This window comes from Chelmon rostratus, chromosome 2 (assembly GCF_017976325.1).
Source record: "Chelmon rostratus isolate fCheRos1 chromosome 2, fCheRos1.pri, whole genome shotgun sequence".
Taxonomy (NCBI): Eukaryota; Metazoa; Chordata; class Actinopteri; order Chaetodontiformes; family Chaetodontidae; genus Chelmon; species Chelmon rostratus.
The window spans coordinates 22,128,824-22,156,298 of record NC_055659.1 but is presented as its reverse complement, the minus strand read 5'-3'; the positions used below and the strand labels follow the sequence as shown (position 1 = coordinate 22,156,298).

Genomic DNA, 27,475 nt, shown 5'->3' with positions numbered 1-27,475 from the left:
GGACATGCACTGAAGCTCTCTACACGGCTGAGAAATGATATGGATCTGGCTGTAGTTTTGACATCATAATAGCGCGTTGGCTGCTTGCAGTAGTGTGTGTTCAGTTTTTTTTTCTTTGTTTTCTGAGAGCACAGTGCTTGATGGCAGATTCTGCAGGTGACAAGGCACACCCTGACATGGTGACAGCCCATACGCTACATGCACTTTACTGAATGCAAAAGAGAGCAAGGGTTGTGAGACGTATTCATTTTGGTTCAAGTTTCAAAGAGAAGTTTGTGTGTGTGTGTGTGTGTGTGTGTGTGTGTCTGTGTGTGTGTGTGTGTGTAAGCTCAAAAGATATGTTTGGAATAGAGTCGAAGATAATTGTCCTTTTCCTCTAAAATCATTTAGCCTGATTCTCTTAAAGCCTGCTACTGAGATGTGGCTTTTTGCATTTTCAGATAATATTTACACCATATGTGTATTCTCACACATGTATCTTTTAGCAATATATTGTGTGTCAGCATATAGGTAATCAGAGAGAGGAATGCCTGCAGTTTTGGGAGCTGCCAGATTTGCGGTTCTTCCCAAGCAGAGCAATGTTTCAAACTCCAGCTAAAATCTACAAAAAATTACAGCTCAACATAGTCAGTAGCCGTTCTATATACAGACACACATATATAAAATATGTGCATATAAATACATATATTTGTGATTAATATCTATTTATCCATATATACTGTATATATGAATACATTTGCTTGAATGCTTGTTATACATATATATGTACTGCAAATATAAACAAGTTCATATATTTCAAACGTTTCTGATGTTATTCTATCTATGAGGTTAGGATGTCAAGTTAAAAAAGATAAGGCTGTGATACGGAGCAGCCCCTCCCATGCACTCGCCATCCCTCCCAAGACAAAATGAGAAGAGAAAAAAATAAACATTTTGAGTACTTGTAAACTAGCGAAGTGAGAGACCCCATTTGGCCATCCGAAATAGTTTTGCCTGTATTCAAAAAGCATATCAGCAATATATATGTATATATACATGTGTTGTATATATTCGAAATGTACACTTCTTTTAAGTGCAACTCCTCAACCAGTTAACACTGACTGAAAGAGATGCAGTGGTCCGAGTATAATAGAGCTACAAGTCCTCAGCAATAAAAATGTTTGGTCTTTTGGTCCCTAAAACAACTAAGGAATGACAGGTAAGACTCCCTGGAGACCGTTGCTATGGCTCTCCTTGGCAACGGTATCCCCTGGAAACGGACAGGCACTCCGAGCTAAAGATGGCCATCCCAAATCGAAGCCAATTTGTGTCCTGAAAATATCACATTCCCTACTTAAGTTCTCTCTCCGAGAATTTCTTGTCCCTTCTTGATTCAAGTCTTATAAATTGGTCTTCAAAAGTCAATTGCCCCAAACTCAAACCATCTTACAGAAGGATCTCCTACGGCAATCCTCTATTCAGTTTTTAAAAAGTTTTGTTCTTGTTGGACTTTTGACATCCATATTCCCTTTAAGAGTTCAGTGGGGTTGGTCATCGTAAGTAGGTTTGATATAGTTTCTTTTACTTCTTTTCTCATTGTTCAAGTAAAAGTTGTCTGTGGTCCAGAAAAGGTAGCTGTCATTCAAGCAGGGTTTTGTGGGGAAAGAAGTGTGTATATGTGTGCAGAAGAAAAGGGTCCTGGGGCCAACCAGGCTGGTACAAATTCTCTCTGAGTTCCAAAGTTTTAGTACATCCAAAAGGAGGTGTCTTTGACTCGGTCATCGCTCTCTCTCTCTCTCCTCTGTTTCTGAAGCAGCCTCAGTGGTCCAGATGTTGAGTTTGCACTCAGTGGCGGGTAGCAAGAAGTCAACATATGATTCAGCTCAACAAAACCTGAAAAGCACAGAAGAAATAGAAATATTTTGAGTCAACTAATACGTAGGAAAAGGAAACAAATAGAATGCTGGTGTTTCATGCACAGTACAGCGTTGTAAAGCATGTGAGATCAGGGGGCTGGACATATTTAGCCATGCTAGCCACGTGACCCCAGGGATGTCAACTGAGTTGGTCGGTAGGCCGACCACTTTGGTCCAGCCTGAAATATGTGATCTTCATGGTCCCCAGAGGATGAATCATACTGAGTCTAGGGATACCAGAGCCACCCTGGGGTTTGACATTTTAAGATTTTAGTGAAATTTGTCAGCAGCAAATGATTGCTGTGAATTTTGATGTAGATATTCATGGTGCTCAGAGGATGAGCACCAATGGTTCAAGGCGGTGTTTCTCCATGACTTTAGTGATTCTCTAGTGCCACCATGAGGTTTACCTTTGTGGTTTTAAGTTAATTGTTTTGACAACTACTGAATGGATTGCCGTGAAATTTGGTAGACATTCATGCTCTCTTCCAAATTATTTGTAATAGCTTTTCATCTAGGGTCATCATCAGGTCAAATATGTAATTATCCAATACTTTGGTTTATGACAAAAATTACTAATAGCATTCCCATCAGCCTCAGCTCAACTTTGTGTTTTGTGCTAATTAGTAAATCTAGTACGGTAAACACTATACCTGAAACACTACGTCAGCATGTTAGCATTGCCCCTGTAAGCATGTCACCATGGCTGTCCATTGGGAGCTGTGTGTTTAAATGAGCTGTACAGTTAGTATCCAACAATTATTTGCTCTAATTGTATGTCTAGTTTTTCTTTAATTGTTTATGTGCCTGCATCTCTGTTAGACAATTCCAAGAGATAAGGCTTGAACAAACATTACATAAGAAACATGTCCACATTACATTAGAAAACTACAGAAAAACTAATGGGGGAAATATTTGTTTTTAATTTTGATCTTTTTTGAATCTGTTGCAGATACAGTGTTAAAATTTGCCATAATATCATTCCATATGCATCCTCCTTTCCTGTTGACACTCATGCTTACACGTTGATGGAGCAGTGAAACATATTTACAAGACACCTGCTTCTCTAAAGCATCTTTGCCGCAGTAAAGCTCTGGGTTCTGGTTTGGATAAACAAAGATAATTTTGCTGAGACAATTTTGAAAACAAATCAGTGCACATCCTGCAGTGAATTAATTTAGCTCCCTGGCAGTGACGCTGTTGTAATCTCCTATGTGATAAACAATTAAGTTTAGTTTTTTTATTTAGATCAAACTGTTTAATCTTGTTTTTGAAGTGATGAAGGGATTTTAATCAGGACACACCTTAATCCTCATGTGTCATTAGAATTTACGTAGTTATGTAGTACTCCAGCTTGCAGTCTGAATATGGACGCATCAGTCTGACAACACTTTACTATAATAGTGCATTATTATTATTATTATATTTGGATATAGAAATAGTAAAAGTGTGAATGCAAGTGCAAAAATGGCAGTGTGCTTGTTTATCAGTTGAAATTTCAAACACTATGAAGTGTCTATCTCAGGCAAAAAGAAAAAGAAATCCAAAAGAGATGTTTTCTCTGGCATTCTGTTGAAAATGTTTTTATATATCAAAAGTAATGGTTCTACATATTTTGTGAAACATTCATATGAGATTGCACCATTCTTCCTGCAGTGATTTGCCTCGGGACACCGTCTGGTACGGTTCACTTAGTTTGTGAGTGGGTGATAAGTTGCCCTTGAATGAAGTCATCAGCGGTGAATGAACGACACAGCCTAAACTCTCCATCACACAGATGAAGGGAGGAGACAAAGAGGAACAGCACAATTACCCGCCTGAGGGGTAATAAATGCCTCTCCCTTGAAAGCAATTCCTTCCCTGTGCAACACACTGAACCATTTACCAATTATCTTTTACCTACAGGGTAACATACAGGGTCACTTACTGTAAAGCTGTTCTACAAATAGAGGAGGCTGCATGTGAGTAAATGCTCCTGCAGCTGTTTGTTTCAACAAAAAACTAAAATCATATTTGTATGAGTGGCGTGGTCGAAGGCATATATTTTCAAAACATTGTGCTAATGATAAAATGCTATATTTAAAATCTGTTATTCTTAATAGACTCTTGGTCATCAAACTAGAGATTTCTAGAAAGCGATTCAGATTGAATGGTGGGATTAACATTTACACATGCGTACTTATCTATCAACAAAGTGGTAAAACTTCATCACTAGTCTTTATAAGCAGTTTGCGGCCAGTTATTAGGCATCTGCAAATGTTTTATGACATTTATTAAAGGTTACTGAAACGACATCAGGCAGTGCCGTAAATGGGCCTGCCATTTGAGCGTTTGTCAATATAATATGCAGTGGCTGTGCATGTATTAGTTCAGTTAATCGCCTGTCAAACTAAAGTGACAACAAATATTTCCAGGCGCGTTGTTGTCTGACCTGTCTTTCCCTGTGTGCGACGGCTGCCCCTGCCGCCAGGGTGGCGGTGGCTGGCTGGGGCGCGGGCTAGTAGGGGCGGTTGGCGTCCTTTGGCCTCTTCAGCTGCACCTTGAGTCTTTTCATGCCGATCTGGAAGCCGTTCATTGATTGGATGGCAGCTTGGGCACTGCCTGGGTTGTCGAAGCTCACAAACCCTGGGGGAAAGGCCAAAAGAGAGAGAGAGAGAGGGATGTGGTTAGATGAAGAGGCAAGGACAGTTTGAAGTTACAGAAGAATGGATAATGAAGATGAGCTCAATAAGATGAAGCGGTCGTTTACATGGAAGTATAATTAGAAAACGTTCCAATAAGAATGAAATTCTTTCATCTGGACATGAAACTAAAAACAATTAGCATCTAATATAAGGCACCACTAGTTGTAAGCAGTAATAGAACAAATGCAACAACTACATAATACAACACTTTTACTTACTATTAATATAGCTAACATACTGCATGACAACAATAGATCACAATTATTACAGGGAGCGCAGCATGCAACCAAAATCACATTATGAACTAGGTGATGGGATGTAAAACCAAAACATCAACATGGCTGTGCTGTTTTTGAGTTTTCGGTTTTTGACTTCCACTTGAAAGTGAGGAAGCACAAATTAAAACCTGCATCTCAAAAATTGTAACATGAATTATACAACATTAACGCTGTGTTGTATTAATGAGCAAAAGCTACTTTGCAAATACGTTGCACCTGACGGACTCTCCATTAAATATTCTCCACAATCCATTTATAATTTGCCACATAATTATACGTTCGGCTAAATTGGGCTGTCAGCGGCATACACTGAGACAGCAGTTCTCTGTCTTTGCATGCTAGAGCAACTGTTTTATTCTTAGCATGCGTTGCTTTTGCTTACAGTGAATTAGAGACTGAGGTAGAGACTGAGAGTCAGCATTTGTATCATATGTCAAAGAGGACAATGGAACTGTAACTACAAATATGGCATTAAAAGTCATCTGAACAGCTAAACATCATCAGTTTAGCTGCTGATGTGTCGTTGCAGATATATCATTGAAATATTTATCAAAATAAGAAATTAGCCAGGGCTTCAAAAGAAAACAGCTTCAATGATTAATAGAAAAATCCACACACTCATTCTCTGTTTTTTTAGTAACAACCAGCTTTTGCATAACTGCAGAGAAATCCTCCACTGTTTTGTGTTGTTTCTTTTAAGGCAGGAGTGTTGAGAGGTTAGGAGAGGGGTGTTGACTGCGGTAAAGAAGGTGATTAGTAAGAAAGAATAATCAGAATAAATAACCAATAATCTTTTGGTTTGGTCATTTTTACCCACCAAAGCATTTACTTTGGTTTGTCGCCCGATCCACAAACACTTTGGAGGAGATGACATTACCGAAAGGCAGGAACATCTGCATCAGCTCTCCATCCCCAAACTCCTGAGGGAGGTGGTAGATGAACAGGTTGCAACCCTCTGGTCCTGCAAACAGACAGAGAGAGAGAGAGGAGGGGAGGGAAACAAAGGAGATAAGGGGCAAAGGTCAGAGAGAGAGAGAAGCATAAACGGTTGACAGAAGGAGACTGAAAAACAGTCTGAAAACAGGGAGATAATGGAGGAATTGAGTAAAAAAGTTGATATTCCTATTGAAGGTGTACTTAAAGCCAGTAGGCTTCAAATATGATTTTGGTCCGACGTCATTTTCTGCGGAACTTAGAGGAGTTTTGTTATTTCATGACGTTTCTTTATTTGACTTTGTCTCATTGATTTTCTTTTCTTGGTTTCTTTTTTTTTGATGCATCATGCACCAATCAGGATGTAGCAACATTTAAACGCTTGATTGAAAAACATTAAAGTGGAAAAAATGATTAATTGATTAGTTGATCAGCAGATTGCAGACTAAAAAATCATTAGTTCCAGCGAATCAACTGTAAGTTCTTTGTCTTATGTGATAGTGAAGTGAGTATATTTTGGTTTTGAACGGTTGGTTGGATAAAACAAAACATTTAAAGATGTCACGTTGGCCTTTAGGAGCTCCTTTCACCAAATTTGCAACATGAGATCATTTCCTCTCTTGTCGATTTTGTTGTTTAGTTTAGTTTCACTAATCAACACAAATCCTTGCAGCCTGTGCATGAGCATGCAAGCATCCTGCTGGACTCACGAATGTATCTGCAATTTGTGAGAGACCATTGTTCCACATAATAAAAAAATGTATTGATAAAAAAATGTTCTATTTACAGTCATTGGAAAGAAAAAAATTACATGGCTTTACACTGACCTTTGTTTTTATGTTGTGATCAAATAGCTGGAAAAACAGTTCTCTAATATGAATCGAAGTGAAACCAAGTTTGTTATTGGAGTTGCAAAATCATGAGAGTGTGGAGCAGTTTATCTCAGCATGTGTTTGTTGACAGTAAGTTTTTGTGCTCAGGTGGTTTGACAGTTTCAGCTGTAATGCATGAACCTCTGGGATGCCACAGCTCTTAAGTGATTTGTATTGTTTGGTTTATTTTCCACAAGAGGGCAGTAAGGTCCCAAGCATGGGTGTCCCAAGTCTGGAGGTCACTGAGTTCACCAGTAGGTTTACACCTCAGTTTGAAACACTCAGTAATGGTAGTGATGTTAGTTACCCTACAGCCAGCCAATTATAGCCTAACACTCAACATATGCTTTTCCATTTTGCGCTATTATTTGATGTTAAACTTATATCCTCCTCAGACTGTTCTGAAAGGATGAAAAATGAGAGCGTAAACTAGTCAGTCTTCTCTGACCAATCCAGACTGATACTGTGTGCTATACTCTGCGTTAGTGGGAATATGCTGAATATTTTACTTCTGACAGACTGGCAAGAGGTGAAATCATGCCTGAAAACAAAGTGAGGACTGTGAATCGCCTGGATATGTTTGAACGTGGGTGTTTATTCCAGGACTATATTGGCAAGCGGATTAAAGATGAACAGTGAAGTAAACATGACTAAACGGTTGCAGCGTGTATGAATATTTAGGAGTGAATGGTGGGCCGTGTGTGTGTGTGTGTGTGTGTGTGTTACCTTCTCGTTGCTGCTGTGGAATGATGGGTGGAGGGTGGGGGAAGGCTTGGCTGATCTGGCCGTATGCAGCGGGGTAGGCTGCTGAGACACATACACACACAGCGCGGATCAGATAACAGTCATGACTGGAGCACGCACACACACACTTGGACACATACAAACAATGTGATATATGCAGGGACACAATAGGCAATCGATCAGATAACAGACAAAAGAGTCTATGTGTTGCACACACACACACACACACACACACACACACACACTGGACACTGAACACAACAGAAAGAATAAAATGATGTAGTGAGGCTGAAATGCTTAATGTTGCATGATCAAAATTCAAACAAAGGAATCTTTTCCCTCTGTCACCTATTTTTTCCTGCACACACACCAACAAATGTACACACACACACACACACACACACACACACACACACACACACAGAGATCAGTGGTGCTGTGAGAGTGACAGACAGACCTGCATACTGCTGGACTCCTGTGTAAGCCTGCTGGAGAGGATCAGCTGCAGTGGGACTTTGAGCTGTTCCACCAGAGACACAGAGAGAAGAAGAAGGAGGAGGAGGAGGTGGCGCAAGGGAGCATGGATGGATGGAGGTGTGAGTGTGTGTGTACGGGGAGAGAGATGAGGCAGAGAGAGAGAGACGGTGGGAGAATGTAGATGGAGGAGAGGGCACGGAGGAAGGCGAGAGTAATATATAACAAGGGTGAGCGGGAGGAGGGATGGAAGGAAAGGCGATGGAGAGAAGAACAGACAGGAGAAGAAAAGCGGAAAGGTTAGAGAGCCGAACAGCGGCATGTCAACTCGCTTCGCTATCAGTGTGTGAGGAACTGAAATCTGAATCTCTCTTTGCTGGCCTTTTTACCATATGTTCCTCCTATAGCATTTCAGAAGTAGCTCGTTCCCCCCCAGAAAAGCAGAAAAGAAACACTTTGAAGGACCACAGTTAAAACACACGACAGAAAAAATAAGACATGGCTCCACTGTTACCACAGGAAAGAAAAAAACATGTCATAAACGTGTACCTATTAGAGGCAGATCTGATGAGGAAGAAATATATTAATTTCCTGACGATCTTCTGTGGTTAGATATGCAAAACAGAACAATTACAATACACACTCACAACACTGGATGCACCTGTTGCTATCACTTCACATGTTCACAGATGCTGCGCCACACTCGAAAACTACCCATCTGTACACATTGTACATGCACATTAAGTACACCACTGAGAAAACACACACACACACACACGCACCAATAACCCCACTATCACCAAAAACCAAAGAACACACCGTGGACCAACAGCAACACTGAAAAACGGTTCAGATAGCCAGAAGAAAGGAGAGAAGCATGGGCTCAAATACACATCAGTACATTTTAAGCTTGTAAAATCATGTCAAGAAATAATTTTAAACCTGTGGTTGTACATCATCCTTCGTGAGCCTGTGGAAAACGGAGTTTGTGAATGTATAGAAAAGATCTGGAGCTGTAGAAAAAAGAAATTTGCGAATGTCTGAATCCAATTGTTGGACAAGTTCTATTAAAGGCGAGGTTACACAAAGAAAGACAAAAAGAACTCCATCTGTGTACAGACTCAAAGAGGAAAACTGTGAAAATCAGTACTTAAAGTTCCCACGTGTGACACTGATATTACACATGAACACACATTTAAGTTAGGAGTGTGAATTTTGTCCCTGCTTTTGGCTGTAAAATCAGGGGACTTGTAACTTAAATGTGTGTGTGTGTGTGTTTCTAGGGTGGCTTTAACATTCACAAACTTGAGTTCCTCGTGCGTTTTTGCCACAGGTTTACAAAGGGTGATATAAAACCACAGGCTTTGAAATTATTTCTGAACATTATTTCACGAGCTCTAAATCGTACTGACCCTTATTTGAGCCCGTAGGAAAGTGGCAGGGGGGCGGGGGAGCGCTACCTTCAGAGAGAGAGGAGAGGAAGCAGCCACCCTGAACCCCAAAACAACTCCGCGGAGCCACGCCCAAGCCGTTTTTCTCCGAGTCCTCCCTAAAAACCACCTCCTGCAACACTGGAGAGACAAGAGTGTAAAAAAAAAAGACAGATTTTTCTTCCACCTCTTCACAGACAAAAACCAATGAGGTACTAGCCACGGCTCATGACACAAGCGCATACTTAGGCTCCAGCAGCCCATAAGCACCTTTGCCAAACACTCATCTCCTCGACATGCTGACTGTCTGGGGGCTACGTACGCCTGGCCTCGGCCTCCTGAACATGCTTCAAGGCTGTTCACGCCTGTAAGCCGGCAGCATGCACACTCTCCCATTACAGTGAATGTGTTTACTGCTGAGTGCGTCTATAAGGATTTAAGCTAAGTCATGGTTTAACATAACAAACAGTGGATTCAGAATGTGTGCCGGATCAACCTTTATATTGTTTCTGTGTCTCTAAGAGTTGTTTTGTGTGTTTGCATACGTGCCCCAGAATTGATCAGACTTACCGGGGTAGTGGTGTATCCCGTTGGTGAAGACAGCCTCTGCGGGAGGCTGCCCATTTGCCTGGGGGGGCGGCATGCCAGTAAAACCATTTACACTAATGGGTGAGGGGATGCTGGTCACTGTGGGGGCGCTGATGCCTGGAGGAGTACTACCACCTGCAGCCACAGGGCAGACGGGTAAAGACAGAGAGAAACAGTAAGCATTTCACCATGGTTTCTTTTTTTAAGACATTACGGAGAAGTTTTACTTTGACTGGCCACCTAACTCTTGGAAATGTCAGCGGGGCCGGTCCAGTGGACCAGTGAAGAGACTAAATGTCAGGACTGATTTCTTGTCCCAGTGTGGCCCTTGCTGTGACACGACAGCCATTAGATCTGAAGCTCGGACATATTGTAGAAGAAAACTGTGTTGAGGGTATCTTATACAGTAGGTGCCGATTCTGTATTTGCCTCAGATGATTGCATGCTATGCCACAATGTGTTTTGTTCATTTTCACCCCTCCAATGCATCTAGAAACATTTACTGTATAAATGCAGTGTTAGAATATGCCCATTTAAATCCAGTGAACTTTGTTCCTCACTACTGCATCTTTTCACTGCGATGCTACAGTAAGTCCTTGAAGGAACACACTGTTTATTTATTATAACTATTTTCAAAAGCGTCTCATACTTTTTTTCAGGTTTCTCTCCCTCTAATTTCCATGCCTATGATGTAGAAGCCATGGATATTTTAATTGAGTGAGCAAGAAAAAAAAATCGTCAGGACTACTATTTGAACATGGGAGAAAATCAGACCATTGGTTTGTAATGATCTGTTTAAATTGAAAATTCTCAGTGTATAAGCACAACAGGCCCTGCCTTGTACCCCATCGGAGGTCATTTGTCACTCTCAACCATTGCTTGGCCTGTTGCCCTCAGTAAGCTAGGCTATTGTACTCTTCGCTAATGCAAAATGGAAAAAACGAGCGGCGTGATGAATGGATCATGACACCAAACTATTTGAAGTAATGTGAAGGAGCATGCTGGATTCAACACCATAGACAGAAAAACTATGGATAAAAGCGAGGCTAGCTTTTTACTGGGCGGCAGATGCAGCGCAACTCAACAGAATAATGTCAATTACTGCAGTGTAACAAATGACTCCTTACTTTGGTAAAGAATGGTCGATAATCTACCGTATGTCCTGCAGTGTAATAGATGCCATATCCAACAGAAATACCTAAAAATCCACTATGGCCCCTCAGCCATTGGTCTTCACCACGGTTACCTGACGTCGGGGTCAGCGGTGCTCCTGGGAGGCCATTGATGGTGGCCATGTGCTGCATCTGGGCAGCAGCAAAGGCCGCCATTGGACTGAGGTAGCCTCCCTGGCCTACAGACGCCATCAACGCCGCCTGCTGCTGCACCTGCACAGCAGAGGGGAGGTGATTATAAGAAGGGTCACAGTGGGGGTAATCAGAGACTGCTAAGAAACCAGGTGCTGAATCTTACCAATTGTGTTTAACACTAATAAGGACATTTTGCATCATCTTGTAGGTAGAGAAGTATAGGATTCTTAAATGGAGGTAGCTCATATTTTTTCTCATTTCAGATACATGTTCGAGCAAGGCTTGAGCAATCCGTTTAATCTCCATGGCTCACTGAATGAATAACTGTGGATTAAAAAAAGCGTTTTGCGGGGCGTCTTGCCTGAGCGTAGGCTCCGTAGGCTCCAAACTGCAGGGCCATCGGGTTGAAGATGCCCATCTGACCAGCCATCTGCTGCATGCGGCGGATGGTGCGCTCCTTATCCGTGTCGGCGAACTTCACCACCAGACTGGACGAGGCACCCTGTGCACCCACCCATCCACCCACCCACACACACACACGTGCCAGGCAGTACATTTTAGCGTGTACCGGGAGATACGTGACATAAGCTCGTATCTGCACTCGCACACCAATACACACATCCTCTCCTGCCAAGGCAATGGCCTCAGAGCTATAGTTGGCGCCCATCGCCCTGAAATAGTTAGGATGGATCATATTTAAAGGATAAATTTCCTTACTGGGATTAATAAAGTATAACTTAACTTTAAGAAGGTAATTAATTGCTATGTGACTCATCTCACTACGTGACTCACCTCTCTCACATAAATCTACATGCTCACACACAGTTATAGTGTACTCACAGGCATTGTCTGGCTGCCGTGTAGTGCACTGATGGCTGCCTGAGCTTCAGCATGAGAAGAGTATTTTACAAATGCACAGCCTAAAGAGAGAGAGAACAAAAGAGAAAGGTTTGCTGAAGAGTATTTCATACAGTATCACAGCAAAACATTGCCAGGAACAAGACCAAAGGTAAAAAGTTTCCTGTTTTTGTTTTTCACAAGTGTCCTACAGCATTACAGCAACAAACATTTAGGAAGCGAAACCCTCTCTGCTGAGGAGGTTTGCATCAGTGCTGATTGACGCTCAGTAAGCGGGTTAACATGCCACTCTGACACCATTAACAACTTTGGGATCCTCTGATGGGGCTTAAAATGCCACAGCATTCTGGTGTCGCTTACTATTGACAAGCCCCGTTGATGAATTTGAATGATCAAGTTCCCAGTAATTATTGAGCTAAAGCCCACTTAGCCGAGTAAGCTGGCTGATGAAGCCTTGTTAATGGAGCTTCACGGAGGAATCAGAATGATCAGGCCCACTGTAATCATCAGGCTTAGTTATCATCGGGCCTCATTGATTGGCTGCTAAGCCCACTGATGAACTTCATGCAGTGAACTTGTGTAGCACTCTGACAACATTTCGAAAGGACATTTTTCTGGCATGACATGAAGCCTGGTGGTTAATAAGGAGGTTGACTTGGTTTTTTTTCTTTATCAGAGCCGTGTAGGTTGACTCATAAGGTTAATGGGGTTCATCTGTGAAGAGTCGGTGGTTTATATCACTCATCCCTGTGGGCAAAGCTTTCAAATGGCATTCACTGTTGAAATTTACAGAATCTACAGTATTCTTATGTAACCACTCCTCTGGTGATTGTGAAATAGCCCGTTTTGACATCACCCAACATGGAGTGCTGAAGGAGAACTTTGCAAGGGCACCAAGTTTGAAAGGCCAAATCATTTCTGTGCAGCAGCCTGTGAAAAAGTCTGCCGGCTCAAAGTCATAAACAGCTATACACTCACCTTTGCTGTTTCCATCGGGACCTCTGAGGATGGTGCATTCCTCGATGCTGCCAAAGGACTCGAAAAGGCGCCGCACATCATCTTCTGACTGTTGCTTGTTGAGCATGCCGACAAAGAGCTTTCTGTCTTCTAAAAGGAAAAGGAACAGGTCACGATCAGAGGATCAGAGATGCCTTTTGATGATCTACATTTAAAGACGCACTATGTTCACTAAAAGTGTCATCCCTAGTTACATGCCAAAAACGTTTTGTGATGCCGCAGACTGTATATTTTCATTCAAGATGACATACGGATATGTTATCTACTTAATCATTAATGTTACAAGCATCTGCAGATCTCCACTGGGTTTGAATTAAGGCTTGAAGCTGGTCGATTAACCGCTCTACTCTTGTTGAGGGTGTTTAGTCTGAACAAAAGGGTTCCTGGTCGCGTGTGGGTTCTCAGCCTCATTTGGAAAACGTCAGCAATGCAATAACGATAGAATAACAATCAAAATGTACATAACAAGTCACTGACAGATGCTGATAATTTTATTTAGAAGACCTTTTTTACGTGCGGTCTCTGTTCTAAAGCAACGTGGTTGGCACTGCGGCCTCAGCGTGAACGCTGTTCACAGATGCTCGCGGATTCAAAGTTTGTCTGATAGAATCAACACGATGCTCGCTCACATCGTATTTAGTGCTGCTCGCTCGACCTGTGTCTGCAGTAAATGTGTGTTTATAAGCATGCGCCTCATCCCCCATCGCCTCAGACTGTTACCAGCGAATATTTCACCTACAGTCACATTGAGCTGCCAACCTGTTTGGCTTACGGTTGTAGAGTAGCTCAAAATTTTAGATAAGAGGCTAATAAGATACTTCACTCTTCATGAGAGTGCTGTGAGTGAATGTTGTGGTTATCCAATTATTCCATAGGTAGCATCTCTCTCCATTTCATCATCTGAACTGTTGGCCTGTAATAACGTCATGCCAAACCCAGGCAGTGTTGCAGGCACGTCTTTACTGTTGTGCAGTTTCTGTACATGTCGATCTGCAGCTTGTCAGATCTGCACAGATTCAGTAATCTGTGTGCAGTTTGCGCCAAACAAACTAGAAAGTGAAGCGAGGCTGCTCATTTATTTATGGAAGCCAGTCACACTGGTAATTTCACCACTGCAGTAGTCTTTGTGCATAATTTTGCATTTTACCCTTTTTTCCCCCTCTGTTATAGCACTGCTGTCCTTGACGCTGACAAGTCCTCTGTTAACTTGGAAAGGCTACAGCCGGCCATGTGACTCCTCCGATGAACATGTAGGCCCCGCCCACTTCCTTTTACCCATCAGTAACAAAATTTATCAGTGAACACTTCGGGAGTTTATGTTATTCCTACCCATGCAGTTACCCTGACCAGTTACAGGGACTCGCTAACGCAGCAACTAGCACATGATCCCTCACTGGATTCCCACCCCCTGTAATGACTGGTGCTTTATACCCAACTCAAACTTTCTGGATTTGAGAGTGCAAAGCACATTGTAGTGGAGGTGTAGTGATACTATGATCTGAACATTATATACCAACAAGCTGTGCCTGTCCTCACTCAGGTGTGCCTGTCCTCACTCAGGACATGATTCAAATTTAATGAAAAAATCTAAGTTAAGCTCCACAGCAAGCCTGTATACAGGACATGAAATTTGTACACTGGTTGTTATTATTATTAAATATGCATCCGACAGGATGCTAGTGCCTGTTGCAAAATAATGAGACATCAGAAATTAATTGTGAAACCAAGAGATTAGATAAAAAATAAATATGCTACCACAGAAATAACAAATGATATGCATAAGTCAAAGGTTATGTTGAATCCAGCAGACAACTACGTGAATGTGGGGTTGGATGGGAGGGTAACCAGTTATTACACTGAAAGCTGTGCACACATTTTCCGAGCATGACCGCTGGAAAGCGCTGATAACCCCTTTCAAAATAAAATGCCCTCTCTCTGTATTGGAATACATCAGATAAAACATTAGTTCAAGTTCATATTATCAAGTCAGACAGCACCAGTTTAATACATGTGTTGGTCTATTTCTCATTTATGGGCACATAACATAGCAACCAGTCTTTTATACATTGCAGCTGCTGTCCTCTTCAATTGAACTTCTTCTATTGAATATATACACATATATATATATATATATAATTATATAAATATATATATATATATATATATATATATATATATATATATACACATATGTGTGTGTGTGTGTATATATATATATATATGTAAAATACGGCCAGACTGAGGTCCAGTGTGAGTTCATTATTCACCATGACAGTGTGATTGAGGCGCTGAATGAGTGTTTGAGGGAAATTGTGAGGCAGACGGTGAAAGTGTGTGAAAGTGCACAACAGTAGCAGATGTGTCGGTGTGCAAGGCGGTCTGTTTTTCCGTTACACAGAATCAGAGCTTTGTGGAAATGGATGTATATGTTGGGAAATTAATGAGCCTCAGTGCAATCGTCTCTGAATGCGCTCTGCAAATTAACGTGCGTGGAGGTGTGGTTATGTGTGTGTGTGTGTGCATGCATGCGTGCTTAGGGTCCGTTCCCCACTGCCTGCGCCTGACAGGGTGTCCTTGCCGAGTCAACAAGACTAATCTGCGCTCTGGCCTTGCACTGGGTGTGTGTGTGTGTGTGTGTGGGGGGGGGGGTGTTTACAAGAGTGGAGCGCACATCGGGGGTGGAGGACACACATATGCACACACAAATCTTGAAATGTTTGGCCCCCCACCTTCACACACACACGCAAACACGGTGACGATACACACCTCATTGGTGGACAAAGCCTACAGTTCCCAAGGGAAGGCACCGATAAACATTACATCTTTCTTTGGGAGAGGACACACACATGCACACACACTCATATTCAGCTAGGGAGCAAATCAATATACACCAGAGTGTCAACAACCATGTAAAGCTCTCTCTCTCACACACACATAGACAGCATGTGACAATCATCCCCTGATTTCCCTCTACTGTAATATTTACTGTAGCAGGCAGGAGTGTTACATCATAACAAGCATGACTATGTCAATAACAGTTTTTCCTCCTCAACATTATCGATTAGATAGTGACGGAAAGTAACTGAATACATTTACTCAAGTACTCTTACTTTACTTGAGTGTTTCTACTTTACGATGCTTTATACTTCCACTCCACCACATTTCAGAGGTAAATATTACAGCCTACTTTTTACTTCACTACACATATTAAACAGGTATAGTTACTAGTCACTTTTCAGATTTGATGTTCACAAACATATGATTCGGTTCTTAAAGACATTGTGCATCGCTAAAGGTAGCTAATGACTCCCAGCCTTTCTGGCATATAGCCACGATGAGTGATTTTTCCATCTGAGCTTTATATGGTTTCATTTGAATAACTGTTCGAGACTTAAACAGATCAAATCATCCATTCTTTAACAAAGATTAGAGAAAAGTCCCAAATCAAAATAATCTGTGTAGCAGAAGGTTGTTTTTTCTTCTTTTCCTAGGAGGGGGCTTGGCTCTTGGGAAACACGGTACTAAACTGGCTAACTTTGTATGACATTTTTAAGAGTAGCTGAAACTCCACCAGCTACAGCTGTAAAGCACTACTTACACTGGTGCATCAGCATAAACAGTCGAATATTGTCATATATGATAATACAGTATGTTAGTCACGGGGACATTTTCCTGCAGGTGTACTTTTACTTTTGATACTTTGAGTACATTTTACTGATGATATGAATGTGTTTTTACATTAAATGCAAGACATTTACTTGTAATGGCATATTTTCAGAGTATTTTACTGGTCCTTTTCTTTAAGTAAAGTTTTTGAATACTTCTTCCACTGCTGCGATTAAAAATGTAAAACCCTGACAGCACAATGGAACTTTGCATGCAGGCCTGAGAAAAACATCTAGGGGACGGGAAAGAAAAAGGATACTATCTTAGAAATAATCTTAGAAATAATCTTAGAAAAATAAGTGTATAGCAGTGGGCAGAGGACATACATACAGAGAAAGACAGACCCAAATAACAGACAGAGGTACAGACGTCCTGCATCGGCCTCACTTTGCTTCCTCACGCTGGGCGCTTGCCTCTGTTCCCTCCTGCTCCATCAATCATACTCAGAGCTCCACCAAACTAAATGTAAGAGGATGTTGCACAATCTCTCTTCCTTTCCTTACAGCTTTTTTTTTTCCTTTACAGGCTAACACCTCTCTCTCAGTCCTTATGCTTTTCTCTGCTTATCAACCTTCAACTCCTTGCATGCTCTATTTCCTCTTTTTTTTTTTTTTTTTTTACCTCTCTCTCTATCGCTTTCCCTCTTTCTTGTGGCCGAAGAATCGCTCTGGTGCCAATTATATTAACAACTGCAAAGTTTGAAAGGCCTCAGCCAAAAATGGTCAAACTGCATCAATCTTCTCTTGTACAGTCCATTGATTGATGTCAGGAGCAGGTCACTGCATGTCTAGACAGAGAAAATGCGCTTTAAGCTGCCTTAGCTGTCAATAGAGCGCGACACACACCACATACCAGACCAGGCATCCACGTTCATTCATTCGCACAGATCACTCGTTTGAATCTGCGGTTAATTTGGCTGATACGAACTCGTGGCTTTGAGTCAAACAGGATTTGGTTTGTCGCGGGGGCGTTATGAAAGGTGTTTGACAAAAAGAGGTGACCTGTTTTCCCCTCGAGCGTGACGAGACACGCATGTTTCTGTGTGTGCGCGCGCATGTGCATGCATCAGTGCATATGACGAAACTCCAAGAAAGGAGCTGGAGGCTGCGCGAGCCAAGGAAAGCGCTGTTTACATAATGCGTTCTGAATACTGGAGGGTCCGGCCAGGCCGCGCTGTCAGCCTGCGTCGCGGCACAGGGCACCGTCTAATGGGACAGATAATGGTGAGGCTGATACGTGCGGGCAGCATGTTTGTAGGGCTAGAACAAGAGAAGGAAGGTAGCAAGGATTCGGGAGGGGGGAGGAAAAGAAGGAAGGAAGGGCGTACAGTACCTCCTCGACTCTCACTGTCTGCTGGCTTCACCTGGATTGGTCTGTTCATCTGTGACAGAGAGAAAGAGCAGCAAAGAGAGGACAAATAAAAGAAAAGAAGAAAGAATAGGAGGAAAACCAGAGACAAAGAAGCCAGTGAGCATTATGTAGTCATGTAATAGCACATGCTTCTCCCCCTCCCTCACCCGCTGAAAAAACTTTTTTAGGATCACTCAGCCAAATTGCGGGTAAAGTGTATTGAAAATCTCCAAAGCTGTAGCACTTATAGCCATTGGGGGAATAGCTGGTTGGGAATATGGGTTGGAAATATTATTTGATCTGAGATGAAAGGAGAGAGAAGGGTTGGAAAGGGGGATAAGCAGAGGGATGGAGGGAGGATGGTGGAGAGGTAACTGTGGGTCAGCAGAGCTGCGACTGTGTATCGTCTCTGTGGATGCTCCTGTGCTATCACCATGTGGCCTGTGTGGACTGTGTATTTAGATTTACTGTGGTGGATATGAACACACACACATGCACACACACACACACACACACACACACACACACACACACACACAGTAAAATCAACCCGTTCCCACAGTATAAACATAGTATGTATGATTTTCCAAACTCCTAAGCCTCAATACAAAACATTCTTGCACAATCTTCTCTTAGCTTCACACACAAGCTTGTAGATACAAGTGCACACACACACACACACACACACACACACACACACACACACACACACACACATACACACACACACACGCAGTCTGTCCCCCAGTGAGACCTTTCCACAGTGTGTCCGCCGAGGCCCTCCTTTCATTTCACTCCTGCCTGTCAAACCTTCCCTCTCCGCCTCGCCACCCTGCTAAACGCTCGCCGCCAATCAATTTTTAATAATGCCAATCGCCACGCTGCCAGGAGGAATGGAGGGAAAGGGGTGGGGGTTGGTGGGGAGGAGGGAAGAAAGCTGAGGGGGGGAGGGGAGGAGGGAAAGGTCAAGGTTCTGTGCAGCATCAGTGTTTTGCTAAATGTCATTAAATCTTTTCTTTTGAGTCTGCTGATACAGTCATCATCTTAATGAAACTTGGGGCTCTCAGCTGATTCACCAAAGGCAAAACCTTTGAGCACGAGGACACAATGTCACGGCGCAAACACAATTAATGCTCGGACCTTCACCCTTTTCCGGCACTTTTCTGCTGCGAATATTAAATCACATCATTCTCCACAACACTTATTTAAAATGGAGTTACCCATTCCTTCGTCTCCCACGTCTCCTCCCTCTCTTTGACAGCCAAGAGAGCCCTACTAATGTTTTTAATGCGCTGTGATGCATTATTTATCAGACTGGCTGTTGATATGGAAAAAGGACGAGAGGGGATAAAGAAATTGGGGAATGGAAAGAGGAAGTTAAAAATGAGTAAAAAAAAAAAAGGATGTGAATTTAAAAAAGTGCTCAATAGGAAAGAGAGAGATTTTTGGAGGGGTGAAACCAAACAGGGTGAGAAAGATGAGGCACTAATTGAAACAGTAAAAAAAAACAACAACGAAAAAACAGGGTGTTTGAGAAGAGAGAAATGTGGTGATAAAGAAAGGAAGTGGGGGAGGAATGAGGAAAAGAGGACATGGGGGGAGATGAGGACATAGATCAGAGTATGGGACAAGGTCAGCCCAGTGCTCCCAAGGGGCCTATAAGCCTGCATACATATGAGCGTTTTTACCGCGCCCCATACAAATGGCCTGGCCTCAATCTGACCTAATTATGTTCTACCTCCACTGGTTTTATATGCAAGCACCGGTCTAAACCTGCACGCTATATGATGGCACTGACCCTCTGAGGTTATGTTTAATTTTCCTGGTCTTAATTTCACTCTGCACTGAGATTATATAGGCCCAAAATTAATTGGCTTTACTTTATGTTTTACTTAAAAAAAAAAAAAAAAAAAGAGTAAGATCCTTAGTTATTAATATTTTCTTTGGACTCTCTTATTGACTTGAATGTAACACCCCCTAAAAGTTCAACACTATGGATGTTCGTTGCATATGACAAAACCCGCTTCTGTAATCCACGGTGCACATCATCTTTTTGATGTAACTGCTGATTATATAACAAATCTTACAAGAGGCTTAAATGAGACAGAAATATGGGATAAAAAAGATAAAAGACTCTCCCCTGCTCTCCTCAAAAAGCAAAAACAACACTTCCTTCCCCCGTTTTGTGATCCCTCTACCACAATAATTCTCATACTGTCTCTAATCGGAACATTTATTCTTGTTATGAGGTAAATTTAAAGAAAATTATCGAAACTTTAATTCTTGATTTTGTTTTATAGTCATTCCTAACATCTACAATCCCATGACCTAACTTCACAGATTAATCAGTGAGTCTCTTAATTTGTCATCACACAACTCGCAGAATGTCCGCCCATAAATTTTTAAACACGGTTCAAAAATAATGTTAAGTGGTCAAACCATTATTGTCTTTTGTCACTGAAAGCTGAGTGGAGTTTCATGGGCTCTCTATCAGTGGTTTCCATTATCCCGCGCCCATAAACTGCTTCAAGGTCAGTTTTATCATCCTGCTCATAATAGGGTGAGTTAGCACCAGCCCACCGGACAACCGATCCCAAAACAGTTGTTAAAACCAGACGCTGACTAGCTCGCATAGCTCTCCTCGGATGTCTGTGGTGGTGTTAGCCAAAGCCAGATGGCATCATTGAGCAGCAGAAGCAATACAGTGCACAGATAATCCAACAAGCTCTCTTTAGCCTAATGCCAGGATGAGAAAAAAATAACATCCACATTCACGCAAAAAAGGGCCCCGAGATGCAGACATACATACATGCGTACATGAACACCTACACACACAAGCAGGCATGAGTGGGAAGGCTTACATGACTAGACATGCACACTTATACACACGAGCCTGGCTCGTACTCAAACATGCAAAATCACAAACAGGCCTATGCATCCAAGCAAGCATGGAAACATATAACAAGATACAAACGAGCACACGCACACAATAAAAATGGAAATGTGTCCTTGTGAGTCAACATGTGCTGTAAATTGGCTCATCTCTCAGCATGTACACCTAATACCTCGCATGCGGCGTGCCTTTCCTCCTCAGCCTTGCACTGTAAATGCGGCCGCCTACTTATCCACGCATATGCCTTTAAAAACACAGGGGAGTGCACACGCATACACACACGCACATGCACACCCACGCACACCCACCCACCCACACACACACACACGCACAGGCTAAGCTCCATTGTTGCTGAAAGTCCACCTCAGCAGCCTTGTGTTAGAGTGGCCTTGGCGTACCACATGATCGACAGCTCAAAAAGAACTGCGGCTACACAAATGCACGGGCACGCCCACACACCCACACACGCGCACAGTCTTGCTACACTCCTCTGTTGATTATGTAACTCAATGACAGCGCTCTGCCTCAGTGCTGCCATAGATTCCCTGCTAACTAGAAGCTGAGGGAATACATGGTCTGCATGCAGTCTGTGCTGTACCAAACTGGTGAGTCATTCTTCTGAATCAAACTAGTATGGCCTGAATGTCTAGTGAGGCCCACAAGATTAGCTCCAAACAGTGTGGGACTATAGTTTGCTATATTGGATTCTACCTTGAAATGGGACAAAATTGAAGTCCTTGATCTGAGTTTTGCTGCTTACTGTATTGATTTCACTGCGTGCAAACCGCAGAAATGAAGTTACAAAAACACTGTTACGATGACAACTCTATGGGATTTCTATCCGCTGAATATCTGTACAGTACCTTGTTATGTCAAATGTGCTTCAAATACAGTTTATTACAAGTAGCTCGAGCCAATGCGAGTGCCAGCCTCCGAAACCACGCACAAACTAACACATGCACATGCGGCTCGCAGTCACTCACACTCCCATCATCGTCTGCGAAAAAAAGAATATTGAAAGTATGCTTTACGAAACTCGGGAGAGGAGGTAGGATTTTCTCATTTTCACCCTCGTCTAGCAGATGTGTTTTTGCGAGAGAGAGTGGAGCAGTGCAGGCCAGGTCATTTCATTATCACAGTGAGAAAGCACTCCATGAAACTCTCCCAGGGAAGCAAAGGAGGCTGCCTTCATAATATTCCTCTCCTACTATTGTCAAAACTTGCTCTATTTTACATTCTGCAGTTGAAGGCCCTTTTTCCTTTCACGTTGCGATCACTTCCATTCTGTCTCATTCGAACGCTGAGGTGTTTCTTTGTGCTTTCTGATCATGCATGTATTTACTGATTGGTGAGTGTGCTGCATGTGAAATCAAGTATGTGAAAGGGAGCAGCTCCAGATGTTCAGATTCTCCGCAGGAGCAATAGGGTCTAAGTATAACCAAATGCCAGTATTCATACTGTCAAATGAGCCACTGGCACTCGACCTGGACCCGCTTTCCAAAGTATCTCAGCGTGCACAACACTCATCTTGGGATGGAAAAATGCCAGTGGAAACATTAGCTGAACAAATATGGTTATAATCCTGAGATGCTTTTGGGAAGCTGGGCCCTTGTACACAGGGAAAATAAAACCTCAGTGGCAAGATCATCTGAAAAACTAGAAACGTTTAGCAGGTGCGTACTAGATTTCACCAGTGGTCACAGAGAGGACGTCCTATTATAAACGAATTGATTTTACATTAATTCACTCATACACTTCATACACTCCCATGGAACACCCCCCTCGCACTTCCACCAAAGCTCCTCCAGTACATGTAAAATCTTCATTTTATTGACTTTTGCAACCTCTTGAGTCACAGAAGTATTTTACAACATCTGTAGCAAAAGGGCAGTTCACACACACACACACACACACACACACACTGCCATTACCGCCGCAGACTGCAGAGCAAAGTAATGTGGATAATGGAACTGGAATCAGCTTGTGTGGGGAGAAAAGTTATTTTTCCCATGGCACAAGATGTGTTCATCAGGAGCGAAATTCGGGTCAGTCAGTCAAATAGCATCACCTCACCTCGACCTCTGCGATCCTCTTTGCATGTGCACGGGCTGATCTCGGCAACAAATGCTTTTCCAGCCAACAAGTCGCTCAGCAGGCAGAGCTGGAGAAGCAGTTGTTGTTAAGGTTGTGAATTCACTAAATTTACCCAATGCTAACGACACGCAAGCTCATGTCCTATTCAGTGGTGCTGAATAGGACATGAGGTGCAGTTAAAAATATATTTCCGTAACTACAGTTCTTAATGTATGCGTGACAAAAAGTATTTTCACTCCTGAATATTTTAGGGGCAGCTAAATTGAGCAAGAGGTGCAGGCCTTTTGTTTATTAGGTTTGAAATTTTGTTGCGCTGTCACCACGGTGAATCACAAAAGCCTGTATTTACCAGCAATTACTTCAGGTAAAGTTACTACCAGATTGAACTAGTACACTATTTTCTTCTTGGAGATGTCAGAAAGCAACAGAAGCATTTTAACTTAGAGAAAAACAGCCAAATCTTTGTGTGGCTGCAGATGACAAATATATATTCTTTATATTTTCAGTCTTGGAGAGATACCTTAATGCACACCACCTGGACTTTTGTGTTTTTCAGTGGTAACATTATAGTGTAATTCCAAGAAAAGAAGAATTTTTAAGTAATTGAATGTCACACATTTAGTCTAAATTCATCTCTGTAACCCCACTACACTACTTTTTGGCCATATAGGAACGGAAAACTTAACAAACCTAAGGAAAACATACTGCAACATTTTTAAATCGTTAATTTCCTCTTGGTAATTCTGCATTAAACTAATAACATCAAGTTTGTTATTTCAGTGAATCGTATCTTCTATCTATCTAACCTTTCTTCAGAATGGTGCCACCGTTCACTGCTCATTTCCTGCCTCTCTAGCAGTGACCTCTTCATGCTGTCGGCTGCTTTTTTGGTCATTTGTCAAAAGCAGCACCTGCGTCACTTGCGCCACATGCACACAAACAACAGCGGCTATTGCCCATAAATACTGAGTACAGAAACTGATTTTCCAGCCCTGTTTGACAAGAACTTTCAGATTAGTCGAGCAGTGTTGAGCTTGAAGGGCTTGAAAGTGGATGAATGGTTAAATCCCACTTGGATTCCCATCAGGTTTTAATCTCCACTAATGTCTACACATCTCATTGAGTATTTCCTGTCTTCCCCCTGTAGTTCTTCATCCTGACATATGGCCAAACACCAAACCTCTCTTTTGATGTTAAAGCGAGACATATTGCGGAGAGATCAATGTCTGTGTGTGAGGGTAAAGAGGACTATAAAGCAAAACATCCCAATCTCTTTCCTTTTGTTGCATTCCCTTCTCCTTTATCCCTTCTCATCTTTGCAGACAAACTGAGATGAGCAATCTGCTTCACGTCAGATCAAGGATGAGAGGAGTATTTTCTGACAACGGGACGGCATGGCCCAGTTGTTTGGGCCAGGATTGAGCGGCATTCTGCAGTCAGGCTGAGTGGACGGGAGCAAAATAAATAAATATATTTTTAAAAAAAGCATCCAGATGAATTATGAATTGGCACCGACTGTGCTTTCTTTGGCTGTTACACGGCAGCACTGAGGTGGCTAGTAGAACAACGTGGCTGCAGTGTGCATTATAGCAAATGAGACATTGCCCCTCATTTATCAATATTTCCTTATGCTCAAAATGTTGCGAGATGATGAAGCGCTGCACCAAAACTTGCTAAGAAACAATAACACACGCGTAAAATATTCTTAAGGACTTGTTAAACTCTAATTTACTGCTGAAACGGCTTTGGCGGCGGAAGTTTAAGGACACTTAAAAACAGCGAGTGATCTATTTGAACAGCAGAAGTTGCACGCTAAATTACCTCACGCCCCACAATTATAATCCTAAAGCAATTCAGTGTGAAGCACTTTCCCGATCCTAACCCTGAAATCCCTCTCAGAGCGACCGTGTGAATGAAAATTGCTGTCCCTGGCTCTCTCTGCCTGTTTCTATATGCTGCTGCTCGCTCCGTGGTGCTGCCGTCCCAGTAGTGTCTTCCGAGATCACTACGTCTCCACAAAGGCAGATGAAAGGGAAACACACAGAGATCACAAAAGGAGGCAAGCCTCTCTGTCCAACCCTCTGATCATCGCTGATTCCTTCATCAACATGGCTTTTACACGCCGTTCAAGCGTGCACGCGACATGAAAAGAGAGAGAATGACAGACAGGCATAGACACAGGACACACACACACACACACACACACACACATCCAAATCAGCTTCATCAAAGAGCGAGGAGGATTCATTCTTGACCTTGGGAACAGTATGTGTGACAAAATAATCTCAGTTTATACTCTTTTGCTTCCTGATTAATTTCCTTTTGCACTCTAACCAGCTCTGCGAGTGCTTCCTCCAACTTTCTGAAGGCCCGCTGTCGATAAACTAGTTACAAAACACAGACATTTTAAAAGCTGCAAGTTATCACACACCCCCACTCCTCCTCCACTCCTTTTCTCTCTCGCCCGCAGTTGGTTGAGAACAGCAATGCTTTTCTCACATCCATTGTTTGATCCATTTCACACCAGCCCACCTCTTCTTTATCTCCTCCTGTTTTCTCCGTCTTTCACTGGCACGCAGCCTGAGAGCTCGCAGTAGTGGGACGGCTTTCGAGCAGTTTTGAATGAGAGGTTAAAATGCAAATGCAGTGCTCTTTCTGTTTTCCTTTCTATTCTTGCTCCTCATCTTATTTTCCCTCGTTCTTCTTCCGCACGAGTTCGATGTTGAATAGAGTAAATGAGTGCGAGTGTGAAAACTATTTTTTTCCACGGCGAATTAATGCATAAAACAGTGTTTCCCCCTCCCGTTTCCCTCCGTCGTTTCAGTGCTGTACCTGTAAGAATCGATGTGGAATGAGAGTAGACAGGGTTTATGCTTCCTCCGAACACTTTAATAGGAATTGACGGTTGAGAATTCTGTTGTCACACCGTAACTGGATAGAAAAAAGCACATCATCTGCACCCCCAAATGATTTTACCCTGTCAAAACCTGTTATAACTTCACACTTGCCTGTGACATTCACATGTGCATGCACTACACCCTCACGCACTAAGGACTCGTGCAAATGAGAAGCACATGCACAGATACATACGCAATCTGTCTCACATGTACGTGGAACATGTAAAATATTCCATGCGATGTTTAAGTTTGTTGCTCTTGGCACAAGACATCACGTCTGACTCTGAGAACCTTTTGTAAGCCCTGAACACAGATCGATTATCACACCACAGCTTGATCCATCACAAAAAGAGGCATTGCTAATAGAGGACAGTGCCGGGGTGAGAAACAAATAGGCTGCAGAGCACACATGCACGCACACACTCACACATGCGCGCACACAAACAACACAACCCCTTGCGATAGTTACATAATTAGATGTACAGCACCTTGGCAATCAACAACTGTGATGTTGCCATGGGGACTATAGCTTTGACTATAAAAAGAAAGGATCTATATGTGGAGGCGGATGAGGGCGGAGGTGCGGAGCGAGGCAGCGAGAGAAAGAAAGAGGAGAAGACACGGAGAATGAGAAAGTGTGAGAAAATTGGTGTGAGAGAAGTGAAGGTGTCGCTGAGGGGCTGTGCGAGCGTGCGTCTGTGTGCATGGTGCACCTGCATGTGTGAGATTAGGAGTGTTCAAACCTTCACCGCGTGCACCGTGTGTGTGTGTGTGTGTGTGTGTGTGTGTGTGTGTGTGTGTGTACGGGCGCTGCCGTGTACATACGCGAGCTTGCAGGAGGAGAAAAAAAAACATGACAAGGACAAAATGTGATAGAGTTGGTTAGTAAGTGAGAGGAAGAGAAAGAAAAAAGGAAAAAAGCTAACTAGAGAAAGGGACAATTTTCAGCCTCTCTCTCCCTCCCACTCTAAGCTGACTGCATTGCCTCGGCTTTGCAGCATATAGTGAAGATTAGGCCAGACGAGAAAGCCATAAATTCTACTTTTCTCTTTGCAGAGGTGAACATAAATCATGGCTGGTACTGGCATGCCATCACTGGGTTTCTGCTTTTCACTTATCTAATGAATAATAATAAAAAAAACAAGTTCAAAAGCTGTCATATTATGAGCCGGGCAGACTGCTTTCACTTCCATCCCCCTGCAACTTTTGTCCTCTTCTCCAGCCACCACTGAGGTACGGAGACGATGAGTGGGTTTGCACATAATTGGGAGTATTCATGAGCTGCATATCGCTGGACTTAGTGTGTCTGTGGCGTGAATGTGTGTGTGTGTGTGAGAAGAAGAGAGTGAGAGCTGACTTGAAAGGCCTGCGCATATGAAAGATACCTTACAGCATATGCAAATGTAAATATAGACACAAATAGCAGCAGGGGCAAACACGCCATGAATGCGCTCAGCGAGGAAATGCAACCTCTCTTATGTTCAAATAAGCAGAA

At 42.6% G+C, this 27,475-nt stretch overlaps 1 protein-coding gene across 30 annotated transcripts in view; it reads right to left on the bottom strand.

The window, feature by feature from the left end:
• Positions 1-4,392: 4,392 nt before the first annotated feature.
• The window catches only part of celf4 (CUGBP, Elav-like family member 4), a 76,012-nt gene continuing 52,929 nt past the window's right edge, over positions 4,393-27,475 (bottom strand). The window contains exons 3-13 of one of the 30 annotated variants that reach the window (XM_041951347.1): positions 18,079-18,127; positions 13,042-13,170; positions 12,046-12,125; positions 11,567-11,707; positions 11,145-11,283; positions 9,881-10,033; positions 9,341-9,451; positions 7,864-7,926; positions 7,389-7,466; positions 5,675-5,818; positions 4,393-4,520 (exon numbers count right to left, since the gene is read on the bottom strand). In XM_041951347.1, the coding sequence (XP_041807281.1) occupies positions 4,393-4,520; positions 5,675-5,818; positions 7,389-7,466; positions 7,864-7,926; positions 9,341-9,451; positions 9,881-10,033; positions 11,145-11,283; positions 11,567-11,707; positions 12,046-12,125; positions 13,042-13,170; positions 18,079-18,127 (1,215 nt within the window). Of the gene's footprint in view, positions 4,521-5,674; positions 5,819-7,388; positions 7,473-7,860; positions 7,927-9,340; positions 9,452-9,880; positions 10,034-11,144; positions 11,284-11,554; positions 11,708-12,045; positions 12,126-13,041; positions 13,171-18,078; positions 18,128-27,475 lie in introns of all 30 variants that reach the window. The other 29 variants (XM_041951355.1, XM_041951405.1, XM_041951366.1 and 26 more) reach the window with 29 other exon arrangements.